Source organism: Tigriopus californicus, chromosome 8 (assembly GCF_007210705.1).
Source record: "Tigriopus californicus strain San Diego chromosome 8, Tcal_SD_v2.1, whole genome shotgun sequence".
NCBI lineage: Eukaryota > Metazoa > Arthropoda > Copepoda > Harpacticoida > Harpacticidae > Tigriopus > Tigriopus californicus.
In genome coordinates this window covers 3,062,557-3,080,275 of record NC_081447.1, presented here as the reverse complement: position 1 = coordinate 3,080,275, position 17,719 = coordinate 3,062,557, and the positions used below count along the sequence as shown (strand labels likewise).

At 40.3% G+C, this 17,719-nt stretch overlaps 4 protein-coding genes across 6 annotated transcripts in view; 2 read left to right on the top strand and 2 right to left on the bottom strand.

Annotated features, from left to right (window-relative positions):
• LOC131885809 (uncharacterized) overlaps positions 1-1,113 on the bottom strand; it is a 51,860-nt gene extending 50,747 nt beyond the window's left edge. For 2 of the 3 annotated variants that reach the window (XM_059233982.1, XM_059233980.1), the window contains exon 1: positions 45-1,113. In XM_059233982.1, the coding sequence (XP_059089965.1) occupies positions 45-228 (184 nt within the window). In that variant the 5' untranslated portion in view covers positions 229-1,113. The remainder of the gene's footprint in view (positions 1-44) is intronic. The other variant, XM_059233981.1, reaches the window with a different exon arrangement.
• A 1,658-nt stretch (positions 1,114-2,771) lies between these two features.
• LOC131885817 (corrinoid adenosyltransferase MMAB-like) lies at positions 2,772-4,881 on the top strand. Its single transcript, XM_059233994.1, has 3 exons — positions 2,772-3,189; positions 4,213-4,446; positions 4,504-4,881. The coding sequence occupies exons 1-3, from the start codon at positions 2,889-2,891 to the stop codon at positions 4,764-4,766; spliced, it is 798 nt and encodes a 265-aa protein (XP_059089977.1). The 5' UTR covers positions 2,772-2,888; the 3' UTR covers positions 4,767-4,881.
• A 306-nt stretch (positions 4,882-5,187) lies between these two features.
• On the bottom strand, positions 5,188-9,510 carry LOC131885814 (uncharacterized). The gene is made up of 18 exons (XM_059233991.1): positions 9,487-9,510; positions 9,085-9,186; positions 8,840-8,871; positions 8,719-8,764; positions 8,437-8,457; positions 8,328-8,378; positions 8,111-8,247; positions 7,982-8,054; positions 7,189-7,287; positions 7,038-7,115; positions 6,641-6,673; positions 6,526-6,577; positions 6,416-6,456; positions 6,187-6,281; positions 6,109-6,125; positions 5,953-6,019; positions 5,556-5,715; positions 5,188-5,496 (listed from the first exon to the last, which is right to left on the bottom strand). The coding sequence occupies exons 4-18, from the start codon at positions 8,735-8,737 to the stop codon at positions 5,348-5,350; spliced, it is 1,092 nt and encodes a 363-aa protein (XP_059089974.1). The 5' UTR covers positions 8,738-8,764; positions 8,840-8,871; positions 9,085-9,186; positions 9,487-9,510; the 3' UTR covers positions 5,188-5,347.
• A 2,726-nt stretch (positions 9,511-12,236) lies between these two features.
• LOC131885813 (uncharacterized) overlaps positions 12,237-17,719 on the top strand; it is an 8,648-nt gene continuing 3,165 nt past the window's right edge. Inside the window, exons 1-7 of the mRNA XM_059233990.1 lie at positions 12,237-12,515; positions 12,573-12,607; positions 15,221-15,326; positions 15,651-15,706; positions 16,950-16,967; positions 17,030-17,102; positions 17,176-17,191. Of these exons, the coding sequence (XP_059089973.1) occupies positions 12,383-12,515; positions 12,573-12,607; positions 15,221-15,326; positions 15,651-15,706; positions 16,950-16,967; positions 17,030-17,102; positions 17,176-17,191 (437 nt within the window). The 5' untranslated portion in view covers positions 12,237-12,382. The remainder of the gene's footprint in view (positions 12,516-12,572; positions 12,608-15,220; positions 15,327-15,650; positions 15,707-16,949; positions 16,968-17,029; positions 17,103-17,175; positions 17,192-17,719) is intronic.

The window sequence follows — 17,719 nt, the reverse complement described above, 5'->3', positions numbered from 1 at the left end:
GAAGTGGACTTGAGTTTTTTCACAATCTGTGCTCGAGATCCTACCTTTATGGCCTCCTGATCCACGAAGGCTGCCTTGACGACTAGATTGGTGGACAGCGGGTTGATAGCTGTACTGTTCGTGGTGTTGTTGTTGCTGCTGCTGTAGGTGGTACTGCTCTCGTTGCTCACCCCGTCGAGCTTTGGTCCTGGGTCCCCTGTTGCGACCACTCCCGGCACAATTTTCCATCCCTCCAGAGCTTCGGGGTGTCCCCTGTGGGCGACCACTTCCCGTTCTGACAAGGAGCTATCAAATTCGCGCACAAGGTGTAAATTGTCTTTGCCTGGCAAACTATCACAACATTCTCAAGGAGGCCAAGTTCAACAAACGGGGATGAACCGGTGGGACACACGGACAGAAAAACATGACAGATACCAAAGAACGGCTTTTTGTACTTCATTCGCTCGAGTTGCAACGCCCACCGTGACGCAGACGTGTTGTTAGACTGGCCAATCTCAAATGTAGCGAGGACAGATAAACAACCAAGATTGCCCGTCTGTGGCCCTGAGGCTCAAAGCAAATGGGAACAACTCCATGTGCAGTCAGCAGCCGACTCATCACCGAAATTTTTGTTTATCAGTAGACATGGGCACTCTACGTCCAATCCTTGGTTTTGACACCCTGCTCTCATGACCAGATAGCTGGAACTCTCGTTCTCCCTTGGAACAGATTATATCAAAAGAGGCAACACTAGGAAAACACACCTCACTTCCAAGATCAAATCCAAAGAAAGATCTCAAATCTAAAGATTCCCCTGGTTGAAACCCGCTCTTGTAAGATTTTTTTTTTCAGAATTCGTCTGTCAGTGCTTCCTCACCTCCTGTGGCCTCCCAAAGAACTGAGAGGCATGGAAAGAGGCCCAAGTAAATATAAAAGGCATAACCGAGGGGGAGCCCCGAGGACGAGAACAGGAGGAGCCGGAGGAGTGAGCACTAAGCCAAGGCTGTGCCAAGACCCTTTGGAGAGTACAGTACCCAATCGTTCCCTCTCTCGGTCCATAGAGCTCTTACGACGAGTGAGCCAGAACGAAGCCGAGGAGAACAGGGGGACTAAGAAGGTCTTGAGTGAGCGGGAGGAACGAACGAAGGAACGAACGAAGGAACGAATGAAGGAACGAATGAACGGACCAACAACAGAGGGACTGAGGGAGAGGGAAGCACAGTATGAAGAAAGAAGGCGTTCGAGGTGCACTCAAGAGCACTTGTTTTGCGCGCATGGTGTCAGCTGTCTTGTTCTGGTGACCTTAAAGGTTGTAGAAAAGCATCATCTATTGGAACACCCCAAATCCTACCTCCCAAGCGCTAAGACTGACACACTGCCAAGGGCCACCACGTGTTTTGGGGGACATGGAATCGTGCACCGAAAGTGGATAATCAAATTTAGAGATTGATAGATATCAGAACCTGCAGAGTAGCTATTTTCCCTTCGGTAGAAACTCCAATCCTCAGATGCACTATGGTCTGCGTTGAGATACCTTCATCTCAAGCCTAGTCGTGGATCTAGAAGATGGCGTGTTTGGATAGAGGCTTGTTTTCAATGCAAGCACAAACTGGGATTTGCCACAAGTGCTCCTTGGTCTACGGAAACCTCCGAGGGATTTGCCGATGTCCTGCGTTTGGAACATGCATTACATACCCCACCAGAGCGACTGGATAATTCAGGAAATTCTAGGCCCACCCTTGAGTATCCTTTTCAGACGTCCTCTAGCCGGTCTCAGGAAACGAGCCCGAGCCCCGATACTCAAACATACACACACACACCCATACAAGTCCCATGCAAGCCTGGAGAGAAATCGAAATATTCTCAGGCGCCCAAGTCCTGACAGACCCAAAGAATCGAGGATTACCCAAGAGACAAAGCGTGGAAGCCAAGGCGAAGAACTAAGACGACGGCGACGACGACAACAACGACAAGGAAGAGGTCGAGGATGTGGAGAGGAAGAGTAGGAGGAGCAGAAGGAGGAAGAAGCAAAAGCAGATAGAGACACAGAAATGGCCGAAAGAGGCCAGCAGATGGTGAGAATCGAGGCCAAACCACAAGGTGCGGGCGGTGGATAATTTGATTATTCAATAAGAAATTTTCCCATTGACTCCATCTCCCGTCCTTGGCCATTCACTTTGAAGATGTGCCTGCCGCCCATGTGAGGCTGAGCTGAGCCTTAATCACAACCAGAGTGTCTTACGAGATGAACCAGATGTCATGATCCTGGCAAACCTTTCCATCAAGGAAAACCAGGCTCACATGAGAGTTTCGGGAGGAGAGCGCGAGAGGCTAAGTGATACCCATCAAAAAATGATAAGGGCCACAGATGAGTTTTTGGTACCAAAATCAGCTTCTGATGGAACAGTTCCTATAGTAAGTAGGTCTCAAAATAAAAAGGGGTAACCTTCAAAAGTTGGAGTTGTCACAAAGTTTGGCTCCGACCCACGGTTAGAATCAAAGGATTAATTAAAGTCCAACTCAATTTCCTCCTCAAAGAAGACTTTCGCTCAACACTTTCACTTGGTCGCGTTTTTTCACCCACTGTTTAACCAAAAAAAGACAGACCCCTAATATTGCCAGGTTGCGTGGTCAGTCTCCAGCATTGCGTACGTAAGATTAAAATCTGAAATAGGACAAATACTTTAGCATTTTATAGACCAAACCAAATGTGATGAATACACAAATGACCTATTCCTCATTTCTCATTCACTTTCAAGATCTCCATAACACCGAAGAACTTATTGTTAGTAATTTTTATTGGACGGAAAAGTCATTGAATCAGCTGACGTCTTCCATTCAGCCAATCAAACAAAACGAGTTATTTATGAACAATATTGCATTGGCAGCTTGTATTTTATTTAACTATTATGATTGGCGCTCTCGGATTGAGACGCTTGTCCCTAGGGAGTCTTGAACTATGCCATGGATGTGCCTGTCAGACTTTGGCCAACAAGTTCAGTTCCACCTCTTCAATCAGCTGCTCGCCCAATGAAGAATCCCCAAATCGACCCAAGAAAGTAAGGATGAAATCCAAGGACACGCCTCTTCGGATTTACACCCGAACCGGAGATGGAGGCAACTCTTCGTTATTTACCGGCGAGAGGAGGCCCAAGAGCGATATCATCTTTGAAGCCTTGGGGTCGATTGACGAACTATCTTCGCATATCGGTATGTGACATGATGGATGGATTGGGTAACTTTGTCTAATTAATGAAAGAGAGCCTGAAAAAGGTTGAATGTGAGTTCTGGAACTTCTGGGCCAGGTTTGAAAATACTTTATTAATGCATATTGATTTTTTTTCTCTTTGTCAGAGCCTTGTACCTAGGAACAGCTTCTTCGTTTCGAAATTGGCTGAAGGGCTTTGTATTGCCTTGAATAACGCCTCCTGCCTAGTCTAGGTACTGATAAACAATAATTATTCATTAGCGGATAGTGAAGGACTCTGAAACTTCAGCATTTATTTTGGAAACTTTTTACAATTGCGCATTCGCATGGTAGTAGTAGGTATCTAAGGGACTGAGGATAAAGTAAATTGAAACGAATTCTAAGACAGGGATCGAGAATTCAGGGTTTTGTGGATTTTAATAACACCAGATAAACAACCGGTACGGGACACTTTCAAAATCAAAATGCCTTCGCCTTATGATGAATATTTTTTGGTGTCACAACTTGAATTGTCAAATTAAAATACGGCCCAGTTATTTTGATCAGCCTTTGAAAAATTCAATTTCTTGCTACGGCTGTTCAACATTAAAGAGGTAGCAGATGTTTACCAGAAATGAGAAATTTACACTATCATATGCATATATTACATTTGCCTCTTTCACTTACATTTCGCCCAAACATGTTGACGCCCCTTGGGTCTGCTTTGGCCTGATTTACTAAGAACTAAGTAATTTAGATCAAAAAGCTTCTGGACGCGGCCTATGTTGAAAATGGCACAAACCTCTCAATACCAGGTGTATGGATAGGACGGATAATTTGATGATTTGGGTGATTTTTTAATATAAACAGAGGCTTTTTCATCTTCTCAATGCTCTTTAACGTCTCTGCTATTTTTTTTCTATTTTCTATTTGGCCGCTAATAAAACTCACTTCTCTGAAATTACTGGTTTGAATTCGACTTATCGGTACAATCGGCCGTGATGCAAACATGTCGAACATAGACTAAACTCACTTCGTAATTTTAGGTCTAAGCATGGAATACGCTCAAGAAAACAATCACGATTATGTAGAAAATCTGCAACGAGTCCAATGCATATTGCAAGATGTGGGTTCCGCCCTAGCCACGCCTTTTTCCTCGGCCCGAAACACTCACCTTGAAAAGACGACCTTCAATAAACGCCACACGGAGGAGCTTGAGGAGTGGATTGATCACTACACGAAATTACTTCCTCCCTTAGAGAACTTCATCTTGCCCGGAGGCAAGTTTATTGACTTAATGATGAATTGAAAAGAATGATATCTCAAACATATTTTAGGCGGAAAAACCTCGTCCTCACTCCATATTACTCGATCTGTTTGTCGACGAGCCGAACGCCGAATTGCGCCCTTAGCCTCGAATGAAGAGGTGGATAAAGAGTTGTTGAAGTACGTCAATCGACTATCTGATTTCCTATTTACCATGGCTCGCTATGCTGCTCAAACCGATGAGAAGGAGGAAACCATTTATACACGACCAGATGTGAGGATAAAGGGACCGGAGTATAGTGCCAGGGCCGATGGTTTGTGGAAGAAAGCGTAGATCACGTAGACTTTCGGCAACTTAATTCATTCTTCCTGTCGTGGCTGACAACTTCACTATTTGTCAGAGCCTCTTGATTGGTATCTGAGCAATACAAAAAAAAATTGCCCTCGAATCTTGTTATGAAATTTACCCTTCTTCTCTGGACGGTTAACCAAGCCATGGCAGGTTCATTTGTTTTCTGATACCGCTGCCAGTGATACAAGATTAATTTGTCAAACTCGTTTTAATGGAGATAAGCGCTTTTCATTGCACCTTGAAAAAAGGCTCAGCTTCGCAAAGAAGTCTTGCATTACTGGCAATGGTACCAGCAAACAGAGGTACCTGCCAGAGCTTGTCTAAACGGCAACATCGTTAATATTTTCATTTTGCCATTAGAAAACTATTGGCTAGATTTCTAAAACTACTTGGCTAACATGTTTGAAGCTTCCAGAAATGGAGGTTCTTTTATTGAAGATGTGTTTATCTATCTAGGCAATTTGGACAACATCATTATATTAGAAGCACAATTTCAATAACCTATGGCTTGTCTCGAGTACAATATGAAATGTCGGGATCTCTAAATGGTAGGATGCAGGTTCTCAGCAATCTTGAAGGGTCCACATGAGGTTAAAACCGGTAATTCCACCAGGACTTCCGGATTGTTCATTTTGATCAGGCATGTTTGTGGCTTTTAGAGTAATTTCATCCTCATCCGTTTTGAAAGTGATTTGAAACGGCCTTTGAGACGCTGTAACAAAGGATTATACAAAAAACCGATGTTACATACTCAATGATTTGTTCACTCACAGCAAATGGCCTCATCATTGTTCACTCTTTTGTTACGTTGAGCGGACAAATGGAAAAAGCGTCCACAAATTCGGTTGCTGAAATCACGCCCATCAGGAATGTTCCCAACCATGAACATTGGCTGTCCCGCTACATTAGAGTCCCTCAAAGCTCCAGGAATCTATGATTGCAAACGAAATTCAGTTAATAAAGAAAATAAGTTTTTCGTCTTGAGCTGGTGGGAAATCCATTCCCATTAGCCTGATGGAAGTCAACAAATAGTTCAAACAACAAAGCTCTTTGTATTCACCTAGTACAAAATTGGTCCTGCTTAGCTTCCCATAGTAAGCGTTTAATGCTCCTTACTTTTCGAGGGTTGGTTAATTGTATGAACAAGGACATAGTGATTTTACCGTACCATAAGATAGTCCATAAAGCAATCGTTATTATTCTCGCCACTCACAACTATGGCCTCGACAGTCTTGCTAGAATAGAGAAGAACTCGTAAAGCTTCTTCAATGAAGATATACATGCTCAATAGTCATTCTTTCCTCTAAATTAAGTAATTGCTTACCTCAAACCAAATGATCCCTAAAATGATGGAAAAGGTGGATGAGAGTCAAGATTAGCGACCAAGGAGTCACCACATTACCTGTCCAACCACATCGACTGCTTGATAACATATGGCACACTTTCCTTCTTCACTTCGGAAGCACATCGTGTAGCATTGATTAGACAAATGAGTAGCTGAAGAGGTAGTGAAATAAGGACAAATTACAGTATAAGGCCTGAAACATCTCTCGAACCAAGTTTCTCTATTTTCTTTAGAAAGCCAAGGTATCTCGCGTAGAGGGTTTTTTTTATTTGTAAGTTATACTTACTCGAAAGTGGCACGGTTGGTGATTGCGTGGGAAAATTAAAGCTAAAATTAAACGTATCTGAAACATGAATAACCATTTACATTTAATTTGCTTTGGTGTTTGTGTTTTACCTGGCAATGGTTCCAGTATTTCCTATGAAATATTGCAAACAACCATCTGGCCCTAAAGTTGTTCAAGAACAAATTGCAAAAAAAAAAATTAATCGTCATTGATTTTATCACTTACCAGCCATATCATCTCCGCAAACGTATTGACTGACTAAAATGCAAAAAGGATGCATCGTCATTTTCTCGGCAAGGTGCTGAAAAATATCAAATTTGAAGAGTGGATTGCGACCTTTTTTTAGAAATAAAATGAACCAGACCAATAATAAATGATGGACATCTACGATGTAAATTTTAGCTTTCGTTTGACTCAACTTGAATGCTGCCTCGTTGAATGTCATGTAGCGCAGGGGAATTCTAAACCTTTCTGGTTTAAAACTCCTTCAAAGTTCAAACCCCAGCAATGAAATTCGCTCAGTGTGTGGGGATTTTTCACACAGAAGAGGCAACTAAATAGCAAGGTAATAAACATCAAGATAAGCCGCATTTGTTGTTAACAAACGGAAACGAACTCTTACCTTTGATGTCATAAGTTGAACTAGCTCGTCTCAAGTTAAATGAGGCCACATGACATCTGTCGCTGGCATCCACAATCACTACAAAAATGAATTAAGGAAACCTAATTAAGGAAAATTTGGTCACCCTGCTTTACCCGTTGGTTTTTCGTACTATGTTGTCCAGTGTTGAAGCCGCAAATTTGTGGAGGTGACACGTTTCCGGGAGACGTAATCAAAAATGTATCAGTCAAACAATCGCCTATGGCTCCACCTAATAATGAGAAATTGAAAACGTGTTGATGCCACATCTCCGAATTTAGGATTATCGTCTATTCATATCCAACTACAGAAAGTAGTCGAGAGAACAAATATAAGTTATTTGCATCAATATTTCTATTGGCAGTTCATTTTTAAAGCCTTCATTCTCTTTTTTTTGTTTTTTTGGTTTGGTTTTTCACGGGCTTTTCTAACCGCTACAGGGAATGTAATCCCCAGTACTATTAAAATGAAAGGTTATAATTCGTCTATTTATTACCTTTTAATCTTTATATGATATTTGGTCTACCAATGAATTTGAGTAGGCAGACCGAGCTAGTCCTTGAATGTACGGTTGATCTGGAATGCGATCTAAAAATTTGTCCAAATCTGACTTGAAAGATGCAACCGGATCAACAAGGCCTACGTATTCCCTACGAATATCAGAGGGAAGCAAATTGAACAATGAAGGAGCCCGAGAAAAAAGAGATGTGGACTTCATTGTTCGACCTAGCCTGGATTCTCGAGGGCTTGAAGGTGCTCTCAAAACGCACATTAAGCCTCTACGGTCACTAGAATTTCAAATTCAAATTCGGAGAACTATTGCCCATTTAGAAACTTGAAGAGTGATGATTGTACAATGAGCGAGAAAACAGAACTCGGAAGAGAAAAATAGGCAATGATTTAATATCAATTCTGAATTAACTTGCCATTTATGCTGGAAGCTGCCACAGTATTATCTGAAACAGTTGTCCCTAGGATAGGTTGAGCCAAGTCAAATGCCTGTAGAAAAAGTTCAATTTAATGCTGAATGTCAATTTGATTATCGTAATATTTACCAAAAAGTCAAATCGGATGCGGCAGATATTGGTACTGCATTTGCATATGGTGTATTGGCAGTTGTTTTGTCCTGTAGGAGCTGTACGGGACAAATAGGTGCAATCGTCCCTGGTTGTCTGACCACATCCCAAAGTAACTGAAAAAAACGATACCCAACAGAATCAATCAAGCAATAGATCAGTGACACTATATACTCCTACATTTATGAGTACTTACATACACAACACACTCCAAACCCACCGGCGCAGCTTCCAGATGAAACACCATCTAAAATTATCGTTAGCATACAAGCTGCCATATCACATTATCATATTGTTGTACTCACTCCTCACTTGACATTCTGAAGCTAAAATAAGGAGAATTTTTTTAGTCAGGTGACCCATGTGTGTCTTAATAGGTTCCATTAAATCTACAAGCCCAGAAACAAGGAACCTCATGAAATGAGCAATGAAGTTAGGATTACTAATTGTGATCATTTGAATCCTCACCCTGATCAAAGGTTAGGACCAAATGTTGTGTGAGGGGCAGAAATAATCAAAATTAACACAGTTTTGTTTATTCAATATCATTACAAGTACAGTACTTAGTAGTAGATTCAGGTTCGTACCTGTATAACATGTGCCCATTCTGGAAGCCGATTGACAAGGACCGTTCTACAACGAAACAGAAATGATTCAATATGGATGCAGGATAATAAGACTAGCAAACATGATGAAATTGCCACATACCTGGAATCTTACAACCTGAAAAAGAGAGAAAGCTGAAACGAAAAGCAGAATATGCATATAGAGCACGACAGTCGAAAATAACGACATGCCTATTATTGTTATTATTACAGTAAAAAATACACGTCAATTACAATGCCATCACAGGTCCACAATATACGTATGTATTTATTGAAACAAAGTGTTCAATAGTGCAAACTTGAATCCAGACCTGAATTTGAGTTGGTTATAAGTTGCTAATTATTTACCTTTTCCATCTCGAGATTGGCCTTCTTGGGTCGTGAAATTAAAGTTGAGGGAAGCATCAATGAGTCCGAAAATAACTAGGCTTGAAATAATGATTTCCTTCACTAAAAGATAAAGGGGGCAAGAATTTCGACATTGAGTGTTACACTGTCTTGGAACGAGAGTGTCACATGGACCACTAGGGTTGTATTGAAGTTTTAAAGTCCTGCTCAAATAATTTCATACAATATCATACATGTTTAAATTGTGCCTAAGGTTCAAGTTTCAAAGCCGTCCTCAACTTAACACGAAAAAAGGTTGCTAATCTCTAAGGAGGCTTTTGATTCTAAAGAGCGTGAAAATGATACTTTTACCAATTTTTATGGTATTAAGTACAAACCAAAGTGCCTGTTTTGGTAAATTACCATGGACGACGGTACCCTCAGGCGAGTTTTTTAAAAGTGCGTACCTCTGAGTTAAGGCCTGGACGTTACCAAGAATGAGCGTCTGCTCACCACTTTACCGAGTGCACTTCCATACCGGATAATGTCCAAGCACCTAACTCCGAGATGAGATCTTTAAAAAAACAGGCCCATACACACATTTGACATTGGAGACAAAGGTACCAGAAAAGCATAACAATAACGGAAATTTAGGACCCATTGACATTAAAATCCCAACAAGAAATTGAAAAAGCTGTAGCTCATTTTTTTCAAGCAAGGAAGATTCACTCCTCATTAACATTTATAGTTATATGAAGGAGCGTGTGTTTATGTACTAGGTCCAAGAATTCTATGAAAGAATGGAGGGTAAAAACGGTTCTGTGGTGAGACCAAAACCAATGTTCTTTTAAAGGAAGGTAACTAAAGATAAGCCTGGGATTTAAGCCAAATAACTTAAATGTAATTGTTTGAGTTGAAAGATCTTGAAGATTTTTGAATGTTGGGTTGATCAGGCCCAGCATTCAAAATTTTGACTAGATCTTAAAAAATGTGAATTTGGTGATTTTCTTATCGCTTTGCGCTTTAGAATTAAAAATATTAACAATCTTCAGCAACTATTCGACCCTTAGTGAACTAGAATATTCCCAAGACAAAAATGGAAAGCCAAAGATATTGAAAAAATAATCGGGGTTGAATGATGAAGCTCATACCAAAGCTTTTTAAGGACCTGCCAGATCTACATTTGGGGGATTAATTGTTATATAAATGGTACGATAGAGCAAAGTTATAATCTATCCTTTTCAATCTATTGAGGATTACGTTTAGATGAACGTTTAGAAAAGTCTGCAAAAACATGTCAAAACTTTGTGTTCCTTTCTACTTTTCTTTGTCTACCAAGCTATAGAATTATTTGTTAATGGTACGTAACATAGATAATTTCTATGGTACGTACTCATACTTATAATCCAATGTTCAGGAATAGCTCAAGTTTATTCAATCTTTTCGCTTAACTTTTTTCTCAAAGACAGTTCGAACCAAAACAAAGTGGTAAGTGTGGAAAAAGAAATAAAAGACTGGTAAGTGAGGACTACTTACTGTTCTTCGACGTCCTCTCGGGTTCGCTTTTGAAATTGGATTGAAGACCTTAGTTGCTTTGATGCACCAAGCAAGGAGCACCCTCCTGAAAGTTCAGGTGGCGGCCAAAAACTGGTCTAAAATGCAATATTCTCGTCTATGATGTTCTAACAAATCAATGAGATTGCTTGCCCATGCATTCATTAAACACGTTTCGACTTGTCAGAACAATAAGTTCGTTGACACTACCGAAGAAATTCAACCACCTGAGATGCATTCTCTGGGGCACTCCGATTACAATAGGATGTACCAAGAAGGACGAAAGACATGGAGACCTCCGCTCGAGTAGTCAGCTGCGCATTTTTATTTAATCTGATTGCAATCAAGCCAATGTTTTTTTTTTGATAAAATCAATTTGGTATGAGTTGAAGAAACTTACTTGGCAAGTTTCAGCACGGTTGGGACTTTGGTTGACGAGTCACAGTCAATTGAAATTTAGTACTGCCCGTGTACTTGAGCGAGTCATTTGAAGGAAAATTGACACCACAATCGTCCTTTTGGACGATTGTGGTGACGGAGGTTAGTACATTGTATGTAACAATGACTGTACTTGGTCTTAAAATACCCTCAGTTCTACAAAAATCATACAATCGTTCTGAAATTTTTTACCTATGAAAAACTAGGTCGATGAATTTTCCAATAGCGTGAATGCATTTTTATTTCCCACGCAAAAAAAGTTCGCCTATACCAAATCAATCCACTTAGTGGAAATACTCCGACGAAGTGCATCTGTCTATAGACTTTGAGATGCTCTAATGAGCAGTGCAACGCCGATTTCCATTGGTCCTAAGACCAGTATTATAATGAGGTTATGGCAAAAAATTGCCGACGAACCTCTTTGATTTAAAAGCAGAGTGACATTCTCGTCACACTCCTTCAACCAAATCCAAATATGGTGTTGGTTGAATGCAACCGATAAGTATACAGATAGACCCACTTCTTTCGACGACTTGAAAGGATTCACAATAGGGAGATGCAATGTTTAAGTTAGAATTATTTAGCTATTTGCCCAACTGAAGCAAGTGCCCCCTGATGAGTTCGTCTATGTCGGGCTCTGTTGAATGAAAAATATAGGGTTGGTATAAATAACCAACTATTAAGTAAGTGCCTACCAATCAAAGTGTTGTAACTAGTGCTGGGGCGAGTCCTACAAAAGGCTCGAGTGCGACAGAGGACTCAAGTCTTTTGGTACAGTCAGTTTCAGCAAAAAGACTCGTCTTGCGAAATTCTAAGAAAAACTGAATATTTTTTTTTGACGTGTCCGGACTCGGGTCCGGCTAATTTCTTCAAAATCGAACAAAATACTCGAGTGCACTCGGACTCGAGTCCGGACTCGCCCCCGCATTAGTTGCAACCCCTGAGACTTTTCTCTGAATATGTTCAAATCAACTAAATCCATCGAAAGGTACTCAATAAGAGACCGAGCTCAAGTCGCCCATAAGTAGATGATAACCAAATTTCTTTGTCTCAAAACGAGTTCAAAATGCCATTTGAAATGACGTGAACTCATTCGGAACACTGAACCTTTCATGCATGCGCGACAATGGGCATTTGTCGAAATGCACCCGCATATGGGCCAGTTTTCGGGTCTAGTTATCTCTATCGTTATTTGCCGGTTGCATTTATGCACCGGTCCAATTTTTGTCACACAATCAGTCACCTTGATAGCCAAACCTGTTGAAATGGGCTCAGAGCCATCGGATAATGGTGATGGAACTTCATTCTGTTTCAAGACTTTGACAACATGGGATATCGCGGTTCCAACTTGGCGGTTTGTTTCATCCTCTTCATTGCCCTTCCTCTTCTGTCTATTTTGATTGAGGCCCGAAAAAGCAAGCTTATTCAATCGAATAAGGCTGTATCTGACCGCACCGGGAGTAAGTTTTGATATGATTCGAAAAGTAATTGGACGAATCAAACCGGGATATTTTCAGAGCTCTTCAGCTTGTTCAACGTGGTCAAGTTTGAGGTGAGTGAAAATTGGCGTATACAGCTTTTAACTTGGTATATTGCTTGAGTTAACAGGGGATAATTCGAGAAGGTGCACAAAGCGTAACTAAACTATTCAGGGAGAAAAGCATCACTCTTTGAAATGCCGCCCTGTCAACAGGAAAACTGCAAATTATGAACGAAAGCAAAATGTTGTGTTGCGTCCTCACCTTTTAAATAAACTTGGTTTGGTGAAATCAATGCAAAATCTATTTCTTTAAATGTCTTGCAAAAAACAAGACATTTTCAATCAAGTATAGCTGAGGTAAGGCTTATAACCTTAGAATGAACAAATATTTTCGAAATATGAACTCGGGGAGTAAATCTTTGACTCTTTTTCCATTAAGTTCTTGATTTTGAATCATCGAGGCACTGTGTCTTGGCGAGAAGACCTCGTGGAGAGGCCAAGATCGACGTGAAGGACAGAAAGTTCAACATGTCCTCCACGTCGATCTCAGCCTCTCCACGAGGTCTGCCCGCCGAGACATAGTGCCTCGATGATTCGAAATCAAGAACGTGATAAAATCCATCAGGGTAAGTGAATGATGTCGCCTTCACCGGCATAAAGAAGGTTTTCTTTAGTCGTGTTTTTTTATTCATTTGTAGAGATGAACTTTGATGGAAAAAGAGTCAAAGATTTGAGAGAAAATATCAGTACTGTAGTACTGATATCTACGTTCTTATGAACCTTAATGCAAGCCATGCTCTCAAGGATGAATCACATTGAGGAATCCATCAGATTAAGGTCAATTGATTTTTGGAAGCCTTGAACTCTTGGCCCAAGGCTCAACAAATAAAGCTTGCACGGAATTTTTCAATGCGAAAGTGATAAGGGTGGGACCTTTCTTACGTATTGGCACTTCCATCGCTCAAGAAGACCTCCGTCAATATCCCATTCGTTTTTCAATAAGAAGCGGACCAAGATTCATCGAGGTCGATTGCGAAATGATTTACTTGAAGGAGACGGATAAAAAAAGACTCTTGTCTTTAGGGAATTCGACAGTATAAAAGACTGAGAGTCTTTTTTTATCCGTCTCCTTCAAGTAAATCATTTCGCAATCGACCTCGATGAATCTTGGTCCGCTTCTTATTGAAAAACGAATGGGATATTGACGGAGGTCTTCTTGAGCGATGGAAGTGCCAATACGTAAGAAAGGTCCCACCCTTATCACTTTCGCATTGAAAAATTCCGTGCAAGCTTTATTTGTTGAGCCTTGGGCCAAGAGTTCAAGGCTTCCAAAAATCAATTGACCTTAATCTGATGGATTCCTCAATGTGATTCATCCTTGAGAGCATGGCTTGCATTAAGGTTCATAAGAACGTTGATGTTTTAACGTGCTCCTTGGTCGCAAGATGCGATTCCATCATCCATGAGGACAAACATGGTATGTGCCCTTTGTGCGTGAGTTCCACACTCACACTGACTATGATAAGTGGGCATTGAATAAGAGCTGGTAAAGTAAATCATTTTAAGTTATGAAACAATCATTCCTTTACCTTATGATGTGATGTCGGGAGATGATGCCACAATATTCATAAAGCGAGCCACGAACTTCTAGAAATATGGACAGTGTGTAGTCCTTTTCATTCTCCTCTCCCTCCTCTTGTTGCGGACAAACAAACGGAGAAATACAAGAATACGCTCTAAGATGTCTGACTTAAACAAATTAAACATACTATAGACTTTTTCATCATCTTTTTCCACTAAATTGTGCTAAAAATGCCAATGGTAAGTTTAGAGAAAGGAATGTTTTTAAGGTTAGTCACCAAAACTTTGTAAAACTCCGCTTTTCCTAATACCATTTTGTTGGAAACGATACAGTCTACAACCATACAGTATACAACATCCTGTTTAGTTTTTATTTACCTGTCATAATTGTTCGGAATTTTACCCATAGAGGATTTGAACGGCTCTCAGAAAAGGTGGTGGCTTATTCATTGTGTCAAAGCACTTGGGCAAAAAAGTGGTCATTTAACAATCACTTGATTAAGTCTGGCATCTTACAGCGTATTCTCTGGTTTCAACGTTATTGCCCGCACCTAGAAGAAGCGGAGGGCGCTTTCTTCACGCAATGAAAAGCACTCTTAAAGTAATAAAATAAGAAACGTAGCGCTCATTAGTTAAAGGCACCTTATTTTTATACCATTTACAATATTAGTGGTTTGTTTTAAAGTGATGTTGTCAAAAGCGCTGAAGAGTGCTACGTTTCTTACTTTATTACTTTAAAAGTCCTTTCACTGAGAGGTGGAAGCGCCCTTTGCTTCGTTTAGGTGCGGATAACAAAGGTAGCTTAGTAAGAGCAGGCTGAAAATTCGAATTTTATGCAGTGTTTACTACATAACTTTAGACATATCTCCTGAGTTCCCTAAGCTTAGTTTTGGGAGGTTTGGGAGATCAGAAATTTTTGCTTCCGTTCGCAGTCCACATCTGTAGAAGTCTGTGAGCTAGCATAGTTAAAGGCTGATATGGCCCAAAGCAATGACATACCGAGGGCAAATATTTGCACAAGATACCCTCTCTCTCATAAAGGTAGGTCTAACCAATTTTAGGCCATATTGTTTTTGTTTGTACAACTATTGTAATCTTTTGTAGAATGAAGCATGCGTTACCCAAAGTGACCAAACCATGAGAGGAACTTGTTTCAGTCAAGCCACATGTCAAGAAAAAGGCGGAAGAGCAGATGGGAATTGCGCCTCAGGTAAGGTGTGAAAGCAAGTGGGTGCATTTGATATTACATGAAGATCTGTATATGTTTGAGACAGCTCCAGGCAATGAAGATTTCCACGCCTTTGAACTTTTAAGATCTTCTTAGAAGGCATGGTTCAAATATATGATGCGTGATGCGACGTATAATTTGAACCCATTGATGTTACGTCGAATTCAGACTCTTTTACTTGAAGTGATTGAGCTCATCTCAAAGGCAGACAAACATCTCTTCATAAAAATCCTTCGTATCATTGCCAACTAAAAATAAAGTAAATTTTACCACTGCCAGGTGACGAAAATCAGTACGCAATTTCAGGTTTTGGGGTCTGTTGCATGTTTGCAATCCGAACTTGTGGAGGAACCGTTGTGCAGGTAAGATCATAACGACGATTAAAAAAGAGTTCACATCCAACGATTTATACTTTTTTTTTTTATTTTTTTTTTTTTATTTTAATTTATTAAATGTTAAAAAATCTTTTAAAAGAATCGGTTTTCAGCGGCATAAAGTTCCCTCTCTGGCACGCAAAGGAAACCAAACAACACCATTACAAATCTTACTTCATGGCGCTGTGTTCACGAGTGGCCGGAATCTAAGTTTTCAGCCACTCGTGAAGAATATAGACATTCTCTAACATCAAATTTGGCTTCGAATGGTTTTGAGGGAAAATCATACCTTGAAAACCGGTTCTTGTAAAAGAAAACTGTGTATTCAATAGCGGGGGCATTCTTTACTGCAGTTTATTCAAGTTCTGGGCCGGTATTCTCAATTTTTACTTGGGTCTTAAAGTCCTACTTCAAGTATAATTCCCTATTTCAAGTGCAGCTTACAGAAAAATTGGTATTCTTGATTCGAACTTCAGCTTTTGAGTTTGAAGTTCAAGTGCAAACTTGGAAAAGCGGTATTCTCAGCTCAAAGTTGAACTTGCAAGTGCAGACTTGGACGAGCCGTATTCCCAGTCACCCTTAATTGTACTCTTGAGTGCAATCTTCCAAGATGGATTGGACCAGTTTTAGGAATTGGGAATGACGTTATAAGAAGCTTTAGTGTGGATGAAAATGGGTAAAACATGAAATTGAACTCACTGAGAACTCTAAGACGACACAAAGTTGACATACAAGAAGGCATCTAGGCTCAAAACGATTTGTTTGACTGTTTTTCAAGTTTATGTTTGTCCCTGAATTTGGCCATCCTGAATGAAAATGAGGGATTTGTTCCCTCTTTAGTCTCAATGCATGCACCTAGTTCAGCTCAGCCAAGCACAACTTGAAAATCTTTGAGAATATGGCCCCAGGACTAACCTTCAAGTCCAACTTTGGCGCTTGAGACTGCGTCTTCAAGTGCGAATTGAGAATACAGGCCCGGATCTCAAAAAGTCAATCGGTCAACACCTTGAATGTGGTTGCCATTTCATGATGCCCTCTTATGTGAAGAGAAGCTCGGAAAAGCCCTCGCTCTTCTCTTCAAACTCAATGACATGAAATAGCGAACGCATTCAAGGTATTTAGACCTTGTCCATTTTCTTCAAGCCTCACTTTTATAAACTCCACGCAAAGAATTGTATAAATAGCTATTCTATGTGCCTATATTTTTCAAAACGATTGTTTTACTTTTCAGAATTGCACATACATTCAGGTAATATCAATCGACAATACCTGATTCATAATAGATGTAGTAAAATTCATTTTTTTCCGAAGAATACTGGTTTTCCTGCAGCAAGCAACACAGTTAGTCAAACATGTAACTACATGTTTGACCGGATCGACGCAAGTAAGAAATCTAATTTGATTTCACATAACGTAAGATTTTCCCATAAACCCATTCGTCTCATTTCACTTTGTAGATATCTGCCAAGTAAGGTGAGTTTCATGTTTAACATCACTCAATATCAAGCAATCATTAGAAAATTGACTGTCTATGAACGCTAGAATGGGCTCTCAGTGTTTCGGAGCGATGGACGCAGAATTAGTACAAAGCTGACATTTGACTGTGAGCTTAGCGGGTGTTTGATCCTTTTAGATCGCCTACTTATGTTTGGTATTACAACAGATTTACAAAATGCCAATTGGTGTAATTATGTTTCCTTTTACTGCTATTGTTCATCTTGCGTTGTCGTACTTGAGTTCAATTAAAATGTTCGAAAAAGAGGCATTGCAGGTATGAAATTAAATGACAGGTTGAGTATGGGTTTCTTACAGTGTTTGGGCGAGTCCGGCACAACAGGAGAGTCCTTTCATATTCCAACATATTTCCGGACTCCCCAAGTCCAGACTCAAGTCTGACAATAAACTAAAATTCATCACAGGCATCCAGTCCTCTGCTTGATCTAAGAAAAAAATCCTGTTTTGATTTTGCAACACTGACTTACGCTAATGCAATCACCTTTC

Coding starts and splice junctions, on each gene's coding strand:
- LOC131885817 (XM_059233994.1), top strand. CDS start 2,889: ATGATTGGCGCTCTCGGATTGAGACGCTTGTCCCTAGGGAGTCTTGAA. Junction 3,190..4,212: donor CGAACTATCTTCGCATATCG/GTATGTGACATG, acceptor TCGTAATTTTAG/GTCTAAGCATGGAATACGCT. Junction 4,447..4,503: donor GAACTTCATCTTGCCCGGAG/GCAAGTTTATTG, acceptor AACATATTTTAG/GCGGAAAAACCTCGTCCTCA.
- LOC131885814 (XM_059233991.1), bottom strand. Junction 6,578..6,640: donor TTGCGGAGATGATATGGCTG/GTAAGTGATAAA, acceptor GAACAACTTTAG/GGCCAGATGGTTGTTTGCAA. Junction 5,716..5,952: donor GCTTTATGGACTATCTTATG/GTACGGTAAAAT, acceptor TTGCAATCATAG/ATTCCTGGAGCTTTGAGGGA.